Raw genomic sequence first — 20,579 nt, 5'->3', positions numbered from 1 at the left:
TGTTCTTAAAAAAAAATAAATAAGTTTTTTTATATGTTCTTCCGTCGTAATCACGAAGATCCGAACCGAAATTGAGAGAAGACAGTTGGGGGGGGGGGGGGGGGGGGGGGGGTGGTGTGTGTGGTGGGGTGGGGGAATCCATATTAGCACTTGGCACTTGGTAGGTAGGTCGATGGTAACACTTAATCCCCAAGAATAGATCACTCTCCAACAAATCTTCTCATGTACCAAACAAAACATATGTGACAAAACTATATGTTTAATTCATATTCTTATATTACTATTAACTGTCCATTTGGTTTAATGGTTCCAAAATATATTGTTTTAAAAAATAGTAATTTCAAAATATAATTAATGAAAACGCAGATTAATGACCTTTAAAATTATATGTTTTTAAAAGAGTAATGCTATAAACTACATTTTTATCACATAATCGTTCTACAATGTTGACTTGACAGCCTCAACCAACCTTGTGTGTTTTTAAAATAATAATATTATATTATATATTACATTTGTATCCTACAACTATCCTATAATATTGATGTGACAGTCACAACCAACTATTATATCAAATCTTGTTAAAAAAAGAAAAATCGAAAGATAGGTTATGGGTCCGTTTGGAATTGCGGTTTCAATAAATGCGATTTTAAAAATAGCGTTTTTGAAATCATTACTTTTTAAAATCGTAAAGGCGTTTAGTAAAATATATTAAAAAATACTTTTTTATTAAATATTTGTTATGTGAATTCATGATTTTAGTTTAAATTCGCACTTTTTTCAAATAAGGACCCCCCAACCTGCTTATTGAAATCGCAGATTTTTTTTTCTATTTTAAATTAAGTGTTTTTTAAATCGCAATGTCAAACACCTAACATTTTACGATATCTTTTAAAAACGCAAATTATTCTTGCGAAATCGCAATCTCAAACGCACCCCATGACTGCCATCTCGATTATGTGGAATAGTTATAGAATGAAAATGTAGTATAAAGCATTACTCTTGTAAAAAACGTAACCCCTTACCTACAGTACAAAAACGTGAATTTTTTCACATATTTAAACCACTATTCTTTTTCAAACAAATTTACAGACGAAACACTTTATGTGATTTTGTTTAAAAATAGGTGTTTCACAAGCAAAATCGAGGAGCCAAATTCACTCTATCAGTCAAAAAAATTCCAACACCTGAAATACCAATAAAAAAGATATGGAAATTCACTTCTCGCATTCATACAGATGTGGATGGCATTCAAAAAATGGTAAATAAAGATCGAACTTTCATTATCTAATCAACTGCTCTTGACAAAGGTGCCAAAAATTCTAAAGCACTTATATGATATATAGAGTTAGTTTGCTTGATAGCCCGTCAAAAACTCTGAATTTTCAGTTGGATATAGTAGCAGCGGACTCCATAAGAGGCTGATCATTGATTAATGTGTCCCAGTCAAGCTGCCTAAGCATGTTGAACCTCTCATTCAATGTCACAAACCCAGCTTCCGGAGCAACAATACCATGGGCTTCAGCCCTATGCAGTAAAAGCACACTAGCCCCCATGTCCGGACCGTGGAGTTTGCCGGTTAGCAACACTCGGAGAGGCATGAAGAGTGATTTTCCCTGCAATAAGGATGAAAATAGTTTTAGGTGTCTTGTGAGTATTTTGTATTTAAATTTGTTTGTTAATGTCTTTTATTTTTATTTTTTCTAAAAAGCAAACAAACTATCTTAAAAAGTGTTGCCAAACGAGCCCATATCACCCTATCTCATAAAAGACCACCTTGCGCTTCAGCGATTTGCCAAAGTTCTTCACCCACTTCTGCCAGCCAGCATGGCCTTCTTCAAGAGCACCGAGGAGTTCACCACTATCATAGGCAGCTACAAGATGGGCTGAAAATTCAGAAAGCTTATCTTCTAAGACAGGTTTAGCTTCAGTACTGCAGAGAGCAAAAGAAGTTACAGTTATTTATAATTGAAATCTGGGGGACTAAACCTAATATTTGGAAACTTTTTTTATCAATTGAAGTTAACAACCTCTCAATCATAAAACAACGGATTTAACTGCATGGTAATATAACCTCTTTAAAGTAGCAAGTAAAGGATAAGATAGCAAGTTTGAGAGTGCTTTGTCTGAATCTGTTATCAGATCGATTCCGTCCTTGAGCTGCTGAACCGCCTCCTGTTGTACAGAATCACATTGCGAGAGTATTATAACATGCTTGCTTTACTTGATTATAGGATATTAGAACAACATAAAACCAAAACAAAATTAATGTTGGACAGTAATCCCATCATTTAAAGAACAGTATAATCCAGAACAATGCCAAGGAAGATTATAAGATCACCTTGCTTCTAATAAAGACAAAAGAAATGCTATAACTGGAAACTTACAATTATAATAATTCAAGCAATTGAAATATTTCAATCTAAAGAGTCGTACTTCAATAAAAGTCCCCTCTGACTCTGTGAGGACACCGGTGCTTTTCCAGCGCTCACCAATAACCTTGGTCAACTCCTCTGATGGAAGAGCTCTTAAATGCTGACCATTCATCCACCTTTAGTTTGAAGATGTATGTTAAAGGCAAAACAATTAGAAAGCTACTATACATAATAATACCTTGCATACTATTAAATAGCTAACTTTCAGAACCTCCACAATAAAGTAATAGTCTCAGCATTCAAGAATATAACAAACCATCTTTCTTTTAATGACAAGCAGCCTAAATTCTCATGAACTGATCAAAAGCAAATCATGGAAATCAAAAATCAAACTTTGGAGTATTACACAATATATGCAACCACCAGAACATGTAAACAATCGTGCCTTTGCAGAACATTTTTTCAATCTACATCCCAAAGTTTTTAGGGAATGCTCGTCAAAAGTAACAAAAGAATGGGGTTTCTCAGCATATGGTAGCTGAAAGCCATTACCTTAACTTAGTAGAATCAAAAATAGCACCGCCTTTGTTAACACGACCAATCGAGAATTTTTCAACTGTGAATTGCATGAAAATATTCAAGTAAGAAATGCTCAAATGAAAAGAAAATATATCTAGAGTTTAGACAATTATCCCCAGTAGCCAACCAGCATGATTGCATAGGAAGAGAAAGAAAGAGAGTATTCGAGGCAAATCACTAACCAAGTTGCTCAAGGGTGAAAAATTCATTTTCAGTGCCATCTCCCCAACCTAGAAGTGCCAAATAGTTCACCATTGCCTGGGGTAGATACCCCATCTCCTTGAACTGATAGATGGTAGCAAAGTCGGAAATAGTTCTCCTTATTAAAGAAAGGCTAATAAGCACAAAAAAGGCACAGGAAGACCTCATACCCAACTTCTCTATATATATTTTGCTTTTGTGTGTGTGAAGATTAGTAATAATGATTAACAATTACCTGACCCACGGAAGTAGCACCATGGCGTTTTGACAGTTTACTTCGATCAGGTGCAAGAATTAAGGAAACATGTGCAAAGTTAGGCATGGAGAATCCCAGAGCCTGCGGTAGAATCATGCATGGATACAAAATCAGCTTCTTCTATTGCTGAAAGATAACAAAGTCCCGAAAGCAAGCAAAACCAAGAAAAAAAAAAGAAATAAAGAGGATTCAGGTTTCAACATTACCTTATATATGAGTGCTTGCCTTAAAGTGTTTGGTAAGTGTTCCTCTGCCCTGAAAATGCAAGTATTGAAAGAATAAGATGAATTAACACAACATGCACCACAATCGGGGAAAAAAGTTAACTTTCTACGTTTATGGACAAGGAACATGGCAGATTACTATAATTGTAAGGAGGTTGGACTTATTACCTTATAACGTGTGATATAGCCATGGTAGCGTCATCAACTGTGACACAAAAATTGTAAACAGGTTGTCCATTGCTCCTCATAACTACAAAATCTCCAAGCGTGTCCAAATTCCAACTAACCTTCATTACACTATCAAACAAAGTTAACATCCTATACAGCTCGATTGCTGTCAGATGTTCTTAGTTGCATTTGCAGATTATTTACTTAGAGCTATTGCAACTATATTAATGGAAGAACCACCTTAGGGCAAAAGCGCATCTGATAATTTGAAATTCCCAAGGAAACAAAAATGTGTATATAAGAAGGGTACAATGACAAAAAAATAAAATAAAATAAAAATAATAATGAGAGGAACTAACTTCGCCTCGAATAAGGTCATTGATTTTCAAACTCCCTTCCTTTGGCACACGAAATCGATATGTATAAGGGGTTCCCTTCGTCAGCTCTTCTTGTACTTCTTCATCGGTTGCAGTTGCCCACTTTCCCGTGTATACTGGAGGCAACTGTTGTAATTTTGCAATCACCTTCATCTTTTCCAGTTCCTGAAGACAGTAAAGATAAGAATCTATAAGCAGAGCATACATTTTCACAAACCCACTACTATACAGATAACAAAAAACCTCACAACGTACTAGGATCTGCAAGTACTAAAAACCAAAAAAGCATACATTCTAGAATGTAAAAACGATGGGGCTAAAAGCAACAAGGCTTGTGACCAAAATAATTGACAATCAGACAATTTTTGATCAGTAATCAAGATGTATGTATAAAAAGTGTAAGGCGCCCCCCGACTGCACGGAAATTATACAAGAGAAAGCATCTAACAAGGAGGAGAAAAAAGAACAAGAAAATCATGAAAATTGAGCACAAAAGGGGAAACAAAAGCAGCTATCCAAATATAAAGAGTATAGAAGAAAAAAGATATAAGCCTCTTGTGGTCCTCAAAACTCCTATCATTTCTTTTCTTCCAAATACACCACAAGAGGCAAGAAGGCAACATTTTCCACAGAATGGCACTCCAATTGCTACCAGCAGTCCCACCATCAAGCAAGCAAATCAACAACTTGTCTACGCATAACCCAAGATAATCCAAAGTGGCTGGTAGTAGCATTCCATAATTCGCAAGGAACCTCACAATGGAGAAAAAAATAGTCCACAGACTCCCCATTCTTCTTTCACGTTTAGAACCCAAAGATACTATTTATGCTGACAAAAGCACGGCAAAGGCCAAAAAGATTTCTACTTTCAATCAAATAGAGAGAGATTTTAGAACGAAAATCAAAACTCAACCACATTCTAGGCATTACAATAGCAAATTAGAGAAGTCTTTAAACAAACAAGAATTTTTGCTAAATGATATAATGACAAGTTTCATTTGTTTCATCTGGGATAATTTTTTGTTATTCCAAGGTCATAATTAAAATACCAAAACTAAGCTTTAAAAAGTTTAATGAGGATCACCTCGTTAGTACAAAAGCAGCGATAAACATGACCAGATTCCAATAGTTTCTCAGCAAATTGCTTGTACAATGAGTTTCTTTCGGATTGCCGATACGGACCATAGTCTCCACCAACACCAGGACCTAATAAGGTTCATAAAACATAACATTATTTCCTTCTCAATCAAGCCCTAATTATCACCTAGTTTACAACCAATGTAGGACTTGGTACAAATCCAAAGAAGAAATTGGATGATAATAAAAAGGGAATAAGTATATTTACCTTCATCCCAATCAAGGCCAAGCCAAGAGAGATCTCGCAACACGGCTTCCTCGGACTCTCTAGTGGACCTCTCCAAGTCAGTGTCTTCAATTCTCAAAACAAATTTCCCACCTTTGGACCTGGCGAACAGGTAGTTGAAGAGGGCGGTTCTGGCTCCGCCAACGTGAAGGTTTCCGGTGGGCGAAGGAGCGAAGCGCACGCGGACTTGCCCTTCATTGTTCGCAGTGGCGGAGATTGAGAAACTCCTCCGCCAAGAGGATCGACGGAAAATCATCGTCATCGGAGAGGCAGCCTCTGAAATTGTCCTCATCCTCATCGCCATCCACGGTAACGGCGTTCCCAGGGCTGCCAATGTCGCCGCCATTTCTCAGTCTCGTACTTTTTTGCCGTTTGCTTCACTCAACGGCTGGCTGCCCCCTTTATCTTATGTTTCACGCTCACGTGCCCCGGAAGGAACAGAAGATTTCCGAATTTTATTTCTGAAAATCTTTTAATAATTTGTTTTAAATAATCAAATTAATATTCCTTGCAATTTCTTCTTATTTTTCTTTATCTTTCTTCTCCCATTCTTTTGAATTTTTTTTTTTTTTTTTTCAAGAGGTAACTCAATCGGCTAGAAACCACGCTCCATTAAGCGGAGGTCACTAGTTCGAATTTCTCCCCCCTCTCAATCTTTAAAGGCAAAGACTTTTTTATAAATTGGGTCGTTCAAGTATTAAAAAAAAGCATATCACTTTTAAATCAAATAATAAATTTATATCAAATTAATTCTTAAATACTAACAAAATAAGTGGCATGTTTTAAAGCTCTTACAGATCTATAAATAGAATTTTTTTTTCTTTTTTTTTTTGGCATGTCCACACAAGGAAAGGGGGAAGGGAATTCGAACTAGTGACCTCCACTTCATTAGGCGTGGTTCACAGCCGATTGAGTTACTCCTTGGAGACATCTATAAATAGAATTCGTATAAACACAGATCCGATCATCATAAATCGAAGAAAATTAACAGAAAATTAAAAAATATGGAATTGATTATTTAGGATAATAGTAGAAAAAATAGGAGATAAGTCATTATTGCTTTGACAAATTACTAAAAAATCAATCCACTAATAATAGTTAGAATTATAAATATAATATAATTTTGGGCAAATTACTAAAAAAGACAAGACGACTGCCGTTTTCACTGTGTACTCTTTAATTTGTTTGATCCTCGTAGACTGGAAATCGGAAAACAGAGAGAGAGAGAGAGATGAGCTCGTGTGCAATTCGAGCTCCATGCTTTACTCTTTGGAGCTCTCCATCCAATACCGTGGAGTTAGCGAACGGTAAAACGCGGTGCGTGGTGGTGGGAATGAGCAACAGAAGCAAGAATCGGAAGCCGTTGCAGAAGGGGAGAAACCTCAGCATCGAAGCAATTCAAACGGTGCAGGCGTTGAAGCGAGCCCAGAAAGACCAACCTTCATTGGACCAAGAGTTCCACTCCAAGTTCAAGCGCCTCCTCAAGCTCGATATGATTGCCGTTCTTCGCGAACTCCTCCGCCAGAACCAATGCTTCTTGGCCCTCAAGGTTCCCACTTTTTGTTCCCTTTTTATCATCTGTACTGCTGTTTTAACCTAAATTTTTAATTTCTAATCCTCATTGTTATACTTTTAGCTCCACCCATTTGTCTTATTCGAATTATGAATTGTTGAGTTCAGACAAGTGAGTGAAAAAGAGTTAAGTTTGTGAAGATATATATATATAGGCATATCATAATTGGGCTCAACCTCATTAGGTTAAACCTTTGAATTGAATGATGTTCTAATACGCGTTATATTATGGTCTCATGAAATTAATATGTTAATACCCCACTCACTTGTGTGTGGGCTAAAACTTTACTCAACAAGTGAGGAATGAATTTAGTCATTTAAATTAATATTTTATTGAAACAAGAGGTGAATGACAAGGATAAAAATCGAATTCAGGACTTTTGTTCTGATGAGTGGTGATTGAACATGGTATCAAAGCATAGATTCTGTATCCGAACCTTATTTCCGTTATTCACCTCTTGTTTCAAATAAATATTTTATGTATTAGGCCCTATTTATTAAGGCAGAGTTTAAGCTCACAGGTAAATGGGAGTATTAGAATGTAAATTAAATGATTAATTCATCATTTCCTATCAGCTTAAGCTTTTAGAATAAGTAGTAATTTAACAAATGGCTTAGGTTGATCTCTATATGGTGTGCTTTAATGACGTTCTTAATCTGTTGTTACACATTTGACTATAGAAAGTCCAACTGAATAGCGGATAGGAGGTAAAAGAAATTTATTTATAAGCAAATAGCAACTAAATGTTGTGAAAGTAATCTCTGCAATAATCTGTATTTGTTGTCTTAATGTCATTGCTCTTACCTAGGTTTTCGAAGATATTCGGAAGGAATACTGGTATAGGCCTCAAGTCTCACTCTATGCTGATATGATCAAAGTATTGGGTAGCAATGGAATGTTTGAACATGTTGAACTACTTCACTCCTATTTGAAAACAGAAGCTGGTGGTTTAGGGCTTGAAATCGAGGGCTTTAATGCTGTCTTGAGAGCTTTGGTGAGTTCTAACCATACTAAACTTGCAATGGAATGTTACTACCTGATGAAACAAGTTGGATGTGATCCAGACAAGTCATCCTTTACGATACTTATAACTGCCTTGGAATCAAATGGAGAAACAGGAGCGTCGGCTATCTTAAGGCAGGATGCTCAAATGTATTATGGTGAAGATCTAGAGTTTCTTGAGGAGGAAGAGATGGTGGTGAGCAAATGATTGAACTAATTACTTATTTTACATAATTAACAATTATATGATAGAATGAGTGGCTGTTAAGCCTGTTATGTTACTTCCATTGAAACAAAACAGATTGCATTAATACCCATTTTGATGATGGTTCTTGTAATTTTACATGTTTGATTTATGGGTACCCCTGTATAGCATGTAGTCTGTTAGTTTCATGACAAATGAGAGAGATAAGAATTTCCTTAGATCGTTTGCCATGTTATAATGGTTTGCATACCAGAAGTGATGGTGCCATTATGGTTCCAAAAATTTCTAGCTGGTAGCTTAAGTTGCCTATCTAGGGTGTGTATCCATGTCAATTGCATTAATGTAGAGGCTAGGAGCGAAACCCTGTTGATACTTGATACTTCAGTTCGAGTACTGATACAGAGTACGCGGCGTGCAAGGCACGCCCGTACAAAAAAATTTTTTTTTTTTTTTTTTTTTTTTTTAAAAAAATTTTTTGCACGCGGCGTGTCATGCACGCCGCGTGCTGTTTGCATTTACCCCTTCAGTGAATACCTATAGGAGGGCATGGTCCTCTCCCCAATCCTTCTTTTATACTTATTAATTAAGGTCCATTTGAGTATGTGATTTCAAAATAATGATTTTAAAATGTGTGATTTGAAAACACGATTTTTAAAAACACATTTAATCATTTGTTAAGTTCTCAATTTTACCTTTAAAATTGCAGTATAGCTTTTAAAATCATGCATATTTTTAAAAATGCAAACCCTTACCTGCGATTAGAAAACGTAAATCTACGTTTTTAAATCGCAATTTTTTAAATCCTCACTCCCAAATGATACATTTTTTTTGAAATTGGTTTAAAATCACTATTTTGGTATGTGAAATGACAATATCAAACGCACTCTAAGAATGCTAGCTTTTTATTCCATTCTCCAACATTTTTGGGTCCTGCTGCTTATGTTTTTCACAGCATAATGTTTTGGGTTAGGACATCTAGATGTAACCCTTTATAGCTTTACAACATTTCAAGATAACAGGCGCATGCAAAGATCACGAGATATTTCAGATGATGTTCTCAAGCGTGGACATCATTAGTTACCTTTACTTTTTCATTTTTTTTTTTCGGTTATCTGAGTTGGTGTTGGAACCTGAAAATTCCCATATCAATTTGGAAATGCTCTAGGTTTTAGTATGTTCTCAGGTATCCTTGGTTTCTTTACAATCTTTTCTTCTATATTTAATATCTTAAACTTCTATTTTGAATAAAATACTTATTTGAGTCTTCTTTGTGCGAAATGAAAATATTACCCATTAGGGTACAACCTAGTGGTCAGAGAGTGTGCTTGGAATGAGTCCTCGACTCAAACATTTTCGATTCGATTCTGCACTAGGAGTTCCCTAGATTACCTGATACATGGTTCTAGCAGGTGATTGTATCTGGATTTTACTCCTTAGAGATGGGTCCGAAGAGCCCTACCTTGAAGAAGTTCTATGTCACAAAAAAGAAGAACAAAAAAAAAAAAGTGAAATGAAAATATTTATTTGGTCACATAAGTAAGTTAGTATTCCTTGTTCCAACAATGAATAAGAATTTGAAACTTATAAATAAATGTTGCTTCTAAATTTTTCTAAATTATACTTGACTTGTGTCAAAATTAGATTTAGCCCATCATTCATACTTTGGTTCCTCTCAATAAGAAATTTTAGTTCCGTCCCTAACTTACATTTTTTGTTATACTTGAATTACATCCATAAACATTTCACAACTGTATAATTTGGAAATTAAATAGTATTTGTAGCTTTCATATTTGTTGGTGATGCGAAACGCAGCAACCTTTAATTTTATGTAGGTTTTTAGTTTGGTGTATTAAGTTATGTTTTATTTTATTTTTGTAATTCAATAAATGGGCATTACTGTTGCTTTACGTTATGTTAGGCAAGTCAATAAAACTATGTTAGATGAGTTATTTATTTTTAGTCGGGTCTGTTTAAGCATGTTTTGTATTCTGACGGAGGCAGACTTTTATATGGAATAATAAAATTGTTGGGAAAGTGATTTTCTCCTCTCCCCTCCCCTTCTTTCTTCTGTCTACCCCCCTCTTTCTAGGCTTTTTGGGCTTCTTTCTTCTCTCTTTCTAGCTTCTTCTTCCCCCCTCTTCGGCTTATTTTCTTCTCTCCCTCTCTTCTAGGTCCCTTTCTTAAAGGGTTCTTCTCAAATTGCTTTTGTCCTGCATTAGTTGGTCTACAATATTATTTAGTTACACAATACCATGTTTGTGCACTCTCTTGGCTGAGAACTTTTGCTTGTCATCGAGTTTTATAATTGTGTTTGATTGTCTTTTTCTTTTTCTGAATGGTCATCTTTCTTATAGAAGCAAATACTGAGGGATCACCTTCCAAGGCAGCCTAATTCGTCAAGTGCCGGGACAAAGGGAGAGAATTCAGGGAATATACACTGCTACTTTTTTAACTATTACACGTTCCATCAACAACAAAGCTTTCCAATCAAGATATCATTAAGAGACAAAACTGGGACCTCGTATACCTATTTTTTCAACTTTCTTCTGCAACTTTTCCCCTAATTTTTGACCAAAACCTCAACTTTGTGAGATAGTAGAGGAAACTTTGAGTGACTAGAGGTGTTTTTGACTATTTGTAAACAACTAAACATGTGGTTAGATCATCAATACTGATGAACTCATGATTAAGATTTAAGACTACAAAAGTTTTCATATTCCAGAAATGAAGCAAACTTCCACATTTTAGCCCAAAAGCTTCTATAACTAGAACTGTTTCCCTTCAAATGTCTGAGGAAATTGCCAGTTTGCTGGAGCAACATTATAAGATGCTAGTGTTCTTCCGCTGCTGACAGTCACCTCAAAAGATATAGGTTGTCCTTTAAGATTAATGTTGCATTGCCAGTTCTGTCCCCAATTTCTTCCCATAGCTATCCACCCCGTTCTTGATCCCTTCACTTTCACAGCAACCACTTCACCATCCAAGCCTACATTGGTAATTAAAACTTGAAAGAAGCGAAGGTTTCCACTCACAGTGAATCTCAACCCACCACTTCTTGCACACTTCACCCTACACAAAATTAGGCACAAACACAAACAAATGTCTCCCTTAATTGTAAGATGAGTAGAAACCAGAAAAAAAAACACATTCCCCCAAATGAGAATTCCTTTCACGTGTTTGATTTGTTACCTCCTGTATTGCACTGGCACGATATCAGCTCTTCTCTCTGCAATTTCAGCAAATGCGGCCTCAGACATCTCAAAGTGTTCTTGTGGGAAGTTGCACCAGCCACCATAATCGGATGAGAGTCCATAATTTGGAGGACAGAAATCTGTGGCAGTGAGAATAACAGAGGGGCTCCCCTGCAGGCACCACAATATGTGATCAACACATCTCACCTCGTAGCAAGCCCCACAAGAACTCCCCCTGTTGAACAAAATGGTGCTTAGGCCAGCACTGTGCTTCCCATAGCTAGTCTTGTGGAGATCTCCATAACCACAAGCCCCTTCTGCAACATATTTAATACCAAACCCTTTATCACTTTCTAGTAAAATTTTGAGTATGTTGTAAACGTGCAGCAGCATTATGTAGAAAAGACAGAAACTTGACAAAACTCTGAAAGAAGCAAGAAAACTACCTGTAATGATTGACCCATCAGTTTCTTTGGTGTATGTTGCAGTAGCAGTCTTCCATTCTTCATCCTCAGCATCAGTAATCTCGCATGCTTTCAGTAGAATCAGGAAGAGAAATGTGGCTTGAAGAGCACCCATTTAAGCAGTAAGGATGATTTGTTTTCCCTTTTTCTTTTGGGGCTTGTAGAGGGACTGAAGAGTGAAGAAAGCAGACCTTTTCTTTTTTTTTCGTAGGGATTGTTGATGGCCGGATTAAAAACCTTGAAAAAAAATAAGAAACTTTGACAAAGAGGCAACTATGGAGTCCTTTCACATTGTGCAGCAACAAACAATGAAGGGCTTGGGGTTGGTCCATACAAAACAAAAGAGGGGATATGCTTTCTTTTTCTTTCTTTCTTTGTTTCTTTTGCTCTTTTCAGCAGCGAATGGAGACTCAAAAAAGGGGTGTTGGAGCCAGCATTTGGCTATATTCGAGGGAAGGAGAGAGAGAGAGAGAGAGAGAAATGGCTGGTGGCAGACACCAGGCATTGATAGCAGAAGCAGAAAGCCTTAAAAATAAGTAATTGAAAATTCAATTTACTTTTCTTTTTGTTTTTTTTTTCCTCCTCGGGTTTGGATCCATTTCTTTTCAATCAATGTGGTTTGGGTTCGGGCTCTTCTTTTTAGAAGGGACCCCAGAGGAACAGAAAATTCGGATATGGTTGTGACTTTAGGGTCTCCAAAAAGTCCTTTGGACCTGTTAAGTTTCTTGGATGGACATTTCCTCCCATTTGACTCTCGGATAATTTAGTAATTTGGATAGTAAATGAGTTATTACAATGTCTATTTGCTACAATAGTATTAATAGGTCTTGGATAATTAATCCTATTATTCGGATGGATGTTTTATAAAAGCTTTTTCATTAGAAATTTGTGAAAATTGTCTCAAAATGAACATATTTGGTAAAAAAAAACTTTAAAAATACTTTTTTTTTAACCTTTTTGCTTTAGGAAAACTCAAATTGTGTTTTGAAGGAAGCTTAAATTACTTTTTTTTCTTTTTTTCTTTTTTTCTTTTTATGGATAAAAACTTTATTTTTCATATGCAATTCCAAAAAGATTTTTAGAGCATTTACCATGAGCTAACCAAAATAGCTAAAGGATTTGTTAAGTGGAGCATTGTAGCTCAATAATGCATAATTATATTATTAAAAAAAAAAAAAAAACTTGTTAGCTCTTTCCTTTCTTTTTCTTTGGAAATAATGAAAAGAGATAAATAAAAAATATTTTAAATTAAATAGTAAGAGTGAATGACTAAAATGTAAATATTTAAAAAAAAGTAAAGAGTTAAAATTAAAAAAAGAAAAAATGTTCTTTAATGAAAATATTTACTTATAGCCCAAAAAAGATACATCAGGAAAGTCCAATGAGCCAGAGCTCTAAAACCCTAAATCCTACTTTAAAAAAATAAAAAATAAAAACCCTAAATCCTAAGGGTGTATTTAATGGGGTTTTAATGATTCGGTCCAGTAGCGTCGGTTCAGTCAGCTCCATGACTGCTTGTGGGGGCCACCTCCATGTCTACAAACAAATTGAAACAATGAAACCATTGACATCAAAAATGAATCTTTCTTGCCGTTTCTCTTGCACCCACCCACAAATCTCATCAAATTGTCACAAAACTTCCTGAATTTTTTTTTTTTTTTTAAATAGTAATAATTTTACATAAATTGCCAATGTGGCATGATGACAGGAATATAGACAAATACCGACATGTTTTTGTTAGACAGACAATATGACAGTTGACAAATCTTCCGTTAAAAGCAAGATGAGAAATGTGACGGAAGAAGTTACTTGTCTCGAAGCCAAAACTTAAATTGTCAAAATTAAAATCTCATCAAGGACAAAATTTTAAAAATTTGAGACAATTTCCCCAAATCTGTTAAAAAAAAAATAATAATAATAAATAAATAAATTGTTGTTTTGCTTGTATTTTTTCAACCCCAATAACAATAATAATTCATACTATATCTTTTAAAGAGACAATGGAGGTGGGTGGGGTATTGTTGCCCTTATTTCGAATGACGATGGAGGTGCTGCTATCACCGCCGTTCTCATCAGAGTGATATAGATTGTATGCCGCTCGATCTAGTGTTCCTTCTCTGTAAACAAATATGTAGACAACGTCTGCTATTTCGCGCCACTTCCTCCTTCGATCATGTATTTGATGTAATGGCATTCCCCTGTTCCAAATTTTGAAATATATACATATGAAAATTGTTAAGGCAAATGCACAACTCTTCTACAAAACAATTTATATATATATCAAATCCCAAATCACATTAACAAACATGCCCATACACTAACTTTAAAAATAAAATAACAAATTTCATGTTATACCAAAAAAAAAAAAACGGTTATAAGCTATAACCGCTAACCGCAACCGCCTTAGGCGATATTGATTTTTAGTAACCGTAACCGCAACCGTTAGGCGGTTAGTGGTTATTCAAACCAATATTTTTATATGTGCTTTTGGGCTATTTAAGTGTTTTGGGCTATTACTGAACCTATTTTTTGGGCTAATTTTAAACGTATTTAGCCGAAGTGTTTCCAAAAAGATGAAAAGAACATGCTTTTTTTTTTTACTAGGCAATGTTCTTAAATAAGGCTTGGCATATATATATATATATATATATATAGGCGGTTAGCGGTTATTAACCATTTTTTCTCGCCCTTAAAATTGCTAACCGCAACCACCTAAGCAGTTAAGAGTTTTTTATAACCGCCTACCAAAACAATTAGCAGTTATAAGTAGTTAGTGGTTGACGGGATGGTTATAACTGCCCCGTTTGAACACCCCTACGAAAAGGAGAAACAAATGTTACAACATCCCAACCCGGCTACTTCAAAGTTATTTTAACTAATCAGAATGTAAAATCCAATAGCTATTATAGTAAAATAAATAAATTCTTGAAAAATAATATTTGAATAGAATGATAAAAATGAATATGTAAAATAAGGGGTGGGATGTCTCATGAATGTGCCTTTTTTTCGTTGCTCCTAAAATTCCTTTAGGACCCCTTCGGCCTTTCTCGTCACATATGGGTGGTTACAAATAGACTATTACTCAAAGCCGCCCTCCACAGAAAGCGGATGCGGAGGCGGAAAAGAGGATGATATACAACCCTATCATTAATTTTGTTACTATTAAAATATTTTGTGTTTTCTAATATTATGTTTCCATCTAGGGTTTATTCCCTTTTTTTAGTTATTCTAAGTTTACTTGTTTTCTACTCATTAATATTATCTCTATTTAAATATAGTCCTATATAATATAACATTGTCTCATATAATTCAATATGCTTAAACAACACACACTTTAGAAAAGAAATACCGATTAATTTAAAATTTAAAAATTCACTATCACAGAATTTATAAAATCGAAAAGATATTTTAGCTTTTTTTAATTTTTAAATTTGTTTAGGACAAAATGGATGGGAGTCGTACAGTGAAGAAACACAATAATAAAAGAAAACATAATAGCTGTACGACTGCCGTATTAGATATTTGAAAGAGGAGTACCAGTACCGGTACCTGATGTGGAAGAGATCGGAGATGTCAGGCAAGTGGAGGTAGAAGTTGAGGGAGTCGAGGAAGGCCTGGTAGGTGTAGACGTGGAGGCCGTCGATCCTCGGGTAAGGCAGCCTGGGACGTGGCGGCGGCGCGTCGGGGTTGCTCCGCCAACCTCCGGCGGGGTAGGCGTACTCCTTCCAGGGAAGGGCGACGTTGCTGGAGGGAGGAAGGCCCACGAAGCCCAGTGCGGCCATGATAGGCTCCAGCTCGTCGTGAGTCATGATGGGCTTGAAGGTCCGCGTGAACCACAGCGCAAGCTTCTTCGACAGGTTTCTCAATAACTTCTCCATTTTGAATCGGCCTCCCTCCGTTGCACACCCAACTTCCTCCATTGAAGAAGAAGACGAAGAAACAGACGAAGAAGAAGAAGAAGGAGAAGGAGGAGATTTTGTAATTTCTGGTGCGAGGGGAGTAGGACTCAGAAAGGAAACAAAAAGAGCAGCGCAATCTGGCGAGGCAAATTTGGGCCTACCTGTTATTTTGTTTCAAGCGGTGCCTTTCGGCCTACGTGTCAGGTAGTGGTTGGATCAGGGAAACCCAAGGTCTCTCCCCTTCCCTTAATTGAGATTTGATTTTTTTTTTTTTTTCTTTTTTGATATTTTTGTTCCATAATAGGCCCATTTTTATGGTTAAATCACTTTAAACGATATATTCTACTCTATTTTTTTTTATTCAAATTTTAATTATTATTTAAAAGTAATATCTTTAAAAATATTAAAGAATCTTGATCCATTAATCAAGAGCATTAAGATCGAGTATTAAATTAATTGATACCACGTCATTCTACAATGGTCACAAAATTTCTTACCTAGAGTTGTGGTTGGAGGAAATTTCCGTCCCTTCCAAATTAGGGAGAAAAAGAAGAATAATAGTTCAAAAATTCAATCAAATTAGAAAAGTGAGAATGGTTGTACGCTACTTTTCAAGTATGAAGAGATATTTCATATGTATTTTTTATTTCGGTCAATTTTTCCATTCTTCAATTTGAAAGAATGCGAAAACAACGAAATGTCTTGTGCCAAGTGAACCAAATAATATTTAGGGTTAAATACGTTATTAGTACCTAGTTTTGTAGATTTTTATGTTTTTTCTCACTTGAGGTTCAAATCCTTTCATAAATGTTACTTGACTCACGGGAAAAGGCTAATTTAGTACTTCCGTTAGGTTCCGTTTGCCCAAATTAATAGAATGCCACGTGTCATCACATAGAAATGCCACGTGGCTTGAAAAAAAAAAAACTAAACCTAAAATAAAAATTGAAAAATTCGTGGAGTGACTAGCCACCTCATTTTAGCCAGTGAGGGTCGCCGCCACCACCCCCATTTTGGCCATTGGGGGTGGCCAAATGTCGGCTTCAGCCACTCCCAATGACCAAAATGGGAGTGGCGGGCCACCCCCATTGGCCAAAATAGGGTGGCAAGCCACCGCATTAATTTTTCAATTTTTGTTTTTGAAAGTTTATTTATTTATTTTTTTCAATTATTTTTAATTTTATAACACATGTCATTTCTATGTGATGACACGTGTGACGGAAGTACTGAATTGTTTTTTTCCATAAGTCATGTACCATTCATTTATGGTAGGATTTAAACCCTAGATGAGAAAAAATAAAAATTTGTAAACTCAAGTACTAATAAAATATTTAACCATAATATTTAAAAACAAATGACTTTCACTTTTGAGCTCTTTGAATTGGGAGAGCATCGCTGATATGAGTTAAATTTAACTTTTTTGTCATAATTTTAAAAATAAAGAGCTGAGCTGCCATATGTTAAGATAATGTTTAAATAATTCTTTTTTTTTAATGTTTTAATAATATTTAAATGTTTATCATAGTAAATATTAGTGACATATATGAGGGGGTAGGTAATATGTGTGACATGTGGCTAGATGGATAAGAATAGCCACCATTTGACTAATACTCACTTGAAGAGCCAAATGTTTGAGTATATAATTGGTTTTTATTTGTCAGCTAAACCTAATTCCTTCAATTTAGATAGTTTATTGAAAATGATCGGTTTTAATCAGTAAATTGCCTTCCTTAGATTAAGCCATACAATGTGTTGATGCAATTTTTGGTCCGGTAAATTGTTAGCCGACGATTTTTCTTTATGATTTGGCTGAGAATGAGATTCCATAAAGAAGTCCATCATTATATTTAAATAATTAAACGCTTCTCTTTCTCTTCCCTTACATTGAATGATGAAAAAAAAAAAAAGGTAAAGTTCACTTAATCCCCTAAAACTACTACCCCAATGATAATTTACCGTCAAACTATCAATTCCAACAATTTACCCCCAAATTACCAAAATAATGACAATGTAGCCTCGATTTTAACAAAATGACAAAATTACCTTTACTAAAATAAAAACAAAAATATTAAAATTTATTTATTTTTTTCAAAATTTAAGGGTATTTTTGTCTTATTAAAAATTTTAGAGTGAAAATTTCATTATTTTGCTAGTATTGGAGGGTACATTATCATTGTTTTGATAGTTTATGAGATAAGTTGTCGTAATTGATAATTTGAGGAGTAGATTGTCCTTGGGTGATAGTTTGAGATGGTTAAATGAACTTAAAAATAATAATAATAATAATAATAATAATAATTAATTATAAGATTTTACATTTCGAGTAATCGAATTAATTCTTCGAATATTCTCTAAAAAATGTTGTTTAGCTTTTCTTTTTTTTTTTCTTTTTAAATATGTTCAGTTTTTTTAGTTTTATTCTTGGATAGTGTTCTTAAGCGTCACCTAGAAAGTCAAACGTCTCATCCTCCTTCGCTGAAACAGAGAAAACAGAGCAAAAGAGCCAATGGAGCTCAGTTGCAGAACTATCCTCTACTTCATTTCTCTACTATTATTGTTCCTCTCATCATCATCATTAACAGCAATAGCTGAAGCAGACCCATCATCATTATCATCGTCGTCGTCAATTATATCAAGATTCCAACAGTACCTCCAAATCAACACAGCCCAGCCGAGCCTCCAGTACGCTGAATCGGCCGATTTCATCCTCTCCCAAGCCAAGTCCATCGCGCTCGAGGCGCAGACCCTGGAGTTCGTGGAGGGCAAACCTCTGATCCTCCTCAAATGGCCCGGCTCCGATCCCAGCCTCCCCACAATCCTTCTCAACTCCCACACCGACGTTGTTGCCGCCGAGCTCGACAAGTGGTCGCATCATCCCTTCAGTGCCCACCTCGACCAGCACGGCAACATCTACGCCAGAGGGTCCCAGGACATGAAGTGCGTTGGCATACAGTACCTCGAGGCCATTCGCAAGTTGAAGGCTTCTGGGTTCCAGCCCCTTCGCTCTGTCTACCTGTCCTTTGTGCCGGACGAGGAGATTGGCGGCCACGATGGTGCCGAGAAGTTCGTGGATTCCGATGTTTTCAAGAGTTTGAATGTGAGCATTTTACTTGACGAAGGTAACTGATTTTTAGCACTATTTAGTATTGTTTAAGGTAATTTGTTGTACTCTGTTTTAAGGTATTTGTGTAATTTCGGGAACTAGGTTGGCTTCGATTAGTGAGAAGTACAAGGCGTTTTATGCGGAAAGGGGTCCGTGGTGGCTGGTGATAAGGCTACTGGGCAGCCAGGCCATGGGTCGAGGTTGTATGACAATTCTGCTATGGAGAATCTGTTGAAAAGCATTGAGAGTGTGAGGAGGTTTCGAGCTTCGCAGTTGGATTTGGTGAAGGCAGGTTTAAAAGCTGAGGGCGAGGTTGTTTCGGTTAATATGGTGTTCTTGAAGGCGGGCACGCGGACTCCAACTATAAGTTAGACTCAATTTTGGAGCTTATTTGTTGATGAATTGGGTGTCATTTTAGGTTAAGTATAGAGATCCTGCAATTTGTTGTCCGGCAAATTTTGGAAGCAAATAGGAGATTGCCTGCTATCTGTTTGGGGATTCGGTGACTTGGAAGTTACACCAATCATTAGAGCTCTAAACTCTAAACTACAACAGACCAGTGCAATTGGTGAGTTGGGAGACATATATTACGGAGGTGTTACCAAAACCAGTACAACAGACCGAGCACCAGTTGCAATCTCACCAAAACCATGTTTTAGTTATTTAAAATTGAGAAAAGTATACTTTTAGTTATTTTGATGAGTAAAATTTGGTGACATTGCTAAGAGCATTCCCAGCAACTCTTTATAAGAGAGTCTGTTCCCTAAGTTTAGAAAATATGTAAAAAAAAAATCGCAAAAAAGGTCGCACAACAGACTTCCTAAATGAACTTTAAACATTAAGATTGCTACAATAGAACCCAATGTTTTGGGTTCCACTATTGCAATCCTTATGATTATTAAAAAAAAAAAAATCTCTCCTCTCTCCTCTCTCATCTCATGTTTCACATTTCTCTCCCATCTCTCCTCTCATATATATATATATATATATATATATAATTAAAAAAAAAAAAATTTTAATGATATAGAAAATGATTAAGGGAAGTTATTGTAGTGTATTTTGACATAAGGAAGCAAAAAGTAGTTTGGATCCTTAAATATAAAAAAAAAAATAACAAATAAGCTACTGAGAATGATCTAATAATCCTCTTACAAGAAAACCCTAAAACATAAGTGCGAGGCTTTGGAAAAGACATGCCCATGATGAGATATAGGTCTCGAGAGATAATGCTTAGGTTACGTTTGGTATGCAGAATAGCTATTCCATTATAAAAAAAAAATATATATAGTTTTTATTGAAAATAAAAGAAGGTGGAATGAATTAGTCTTAGAATAATTGAGAGAAATAGCTATTCCTCATTTTAAGGTATAGTCATTCCATTATGGGCCATGTGAATGACTATTTCAAGTGTAAAGAGTATATGTGTACTTTAACACCAATGCTATTTTATTCCGTCGTCTTTCATTCTTAATAAAGGCTATTACTTTTTTTCTAATGAAAAAGTCATTCCGCTTACCAAATGTACCCTTAATCCTCATTTGACAAGCACCTAAATCTCACAAATTTACAAAATTTATTGTTAGAATTATCTTTTGAGAAATG

At 35.6% G+C, this 20,579-nt stretch overlaps 4 protein-coding genes and 1 pseudogene across 7 annotated transcripts; 2 read left to right on the top strand and 3 right to left on the bottom strand.

The window, feature by feature from the left end:
* Positions 1–1,256: 1,256 nt before the first annotated feature.
* Positions 1,257–5,935, bottom strand: ERS (glutamate tRNA synthetase). The gene is made up of 12 exons (XM_059586208.2): positions 5,523–5,935; positions 5,262–5,383; positions 4,160–4,342; positions 3,801–3,919; positions 3,615–3,663; positions 3,388–3,489; positions 3,134–3,236; positions 2,925–2,988; positions 2,434–2,548; positions 2,072–2,172; positions 1,774–1,930; positions 1,257–1,613 (listed from the first exon to the last, which is right to left on the bottom strand). Exons 1-12 carry the CDS (start codon positions 5,884–5,886, stop codon positions 1,383–1,385), a joined length of 1,710 nt encoding a protein of 569 aa, XP_059442191.2. The 5' UTR covers positions 5,887–5,935; the 3' UTR covers positions 1,257–1,382.
* Positions 5,936–6,735: 800 nt separating this feature from the next.
* On the top strand, positions 6,736–10,935 carry LOC132174595 (protein THYLAKOID ASSEMBLY 8, chloroplastic). Of its 3 annotated transcripts, none has more exons than XM_059586238.2 (3): positions 6,736–7,089; positions 7,922–8,311; positions 10,678–10,935. In XM_059586238.2, the coding sequence occupies exons 1-3, from the start codon at positions 6,772–6,774 to the stop codon at positions 10,882–10,884; spliced, it is 915 nt and encodes a 304-aa protein (XP_059442221.2). In that variant the 5' UTR covers positions 6,736–6,771; the 3' UTR covers positions 10,885–10,935. The 3 variants fall into 3 exon arrangements, with proteins under 3 accessions (XP_059442221.2, XP_059442216.2, XP_088369910.1); XM_059586233.2 differs by having other exon boundaries at positions 10,675–10,935; XM_088513784.1 differs by lacking the exon at positions 10,678–10,935 and having other exon boundaries at positions 7,922–8,538.
* A 92-nt stretch (positions 10,936–11,027) lies between these two features.
* EXPA20 (expansin A20) lies at positions 11,028–12,431 on the bottom strand. Of its 2 annotated transcripts, XM_059586222.2 has the most exons (3): positions 11,958–12,431; positions 11,510–11,828; positions 11,028–11,389 (listed from the first exon to the last, which is right to left on the bottom strand). In XM_059586222.2, exons 1-3 carry the CDS (start codon positions 12,088–12,090, stop codon positions 11,086–11,088), a joined length of 756 nt encoding a protein of 251 aa, XP_059442205.2. In that variant the 5' UTR covers positions 12,091–12,431; the 3' UTR covers positions 11,028–11,085. The 2 variants fall into 2 exon arrangements, with proteins under 2 accessions (XP_059442205.2, XP_059442199.2); XM_059586216.2 differs by having other exon boundaries at positions 11,510–12,431.
* Positions 12,432–13,937: 1,506 nt separating this feature from the next.
* On the bottom strand, positions 13,938–15,980 carry LOC148587470 (uncharacterized). Its single transcript, XM_088513785.1, has 2 exons — positions 15,525–15,980; positions 13,938–14,173 (listed from the first exon to the last, which is right to left on the bottom strand). The coding sequence occupies exons 1-2, from the start codon at positions 15,893–15,895 to the stop codon at positions 13,951–13,953; spliced, it is 594 nt and encodes a 197-aa protein (XP_088369911.1). The 5' UTR covers positions 15,896–15,980; the 3' UTR covers positions 13,938–13,950.
* A 2,359-nt stretch (positions 15,981–18,339) lies between these two features.
* On the top strand, positions 18,340–19,349 carry LOC132169287 (uncharacterized; annotated as a pseudogene).
* Positions 19,350–20,579: the final 1,230 nt, after the last annotated feature.

This window comes from Corylus avellana, chromosome 2 (assembly GCF_965113065.1).
Source record: "Corylus avellana chromosome 2, dhCorAvel1.hap1.2, whole genome shotgun sequence".
Classification (NCBI taxonomy): Eukaryota; Viridiplantae; Streptophyta; class Magnoliopsida; order Fagales; family Betulaceae; genus Corylus; species Corylus avellana.
This window is presented reverse-complemented; position numbering and strand designations above follow the sequence as displayed.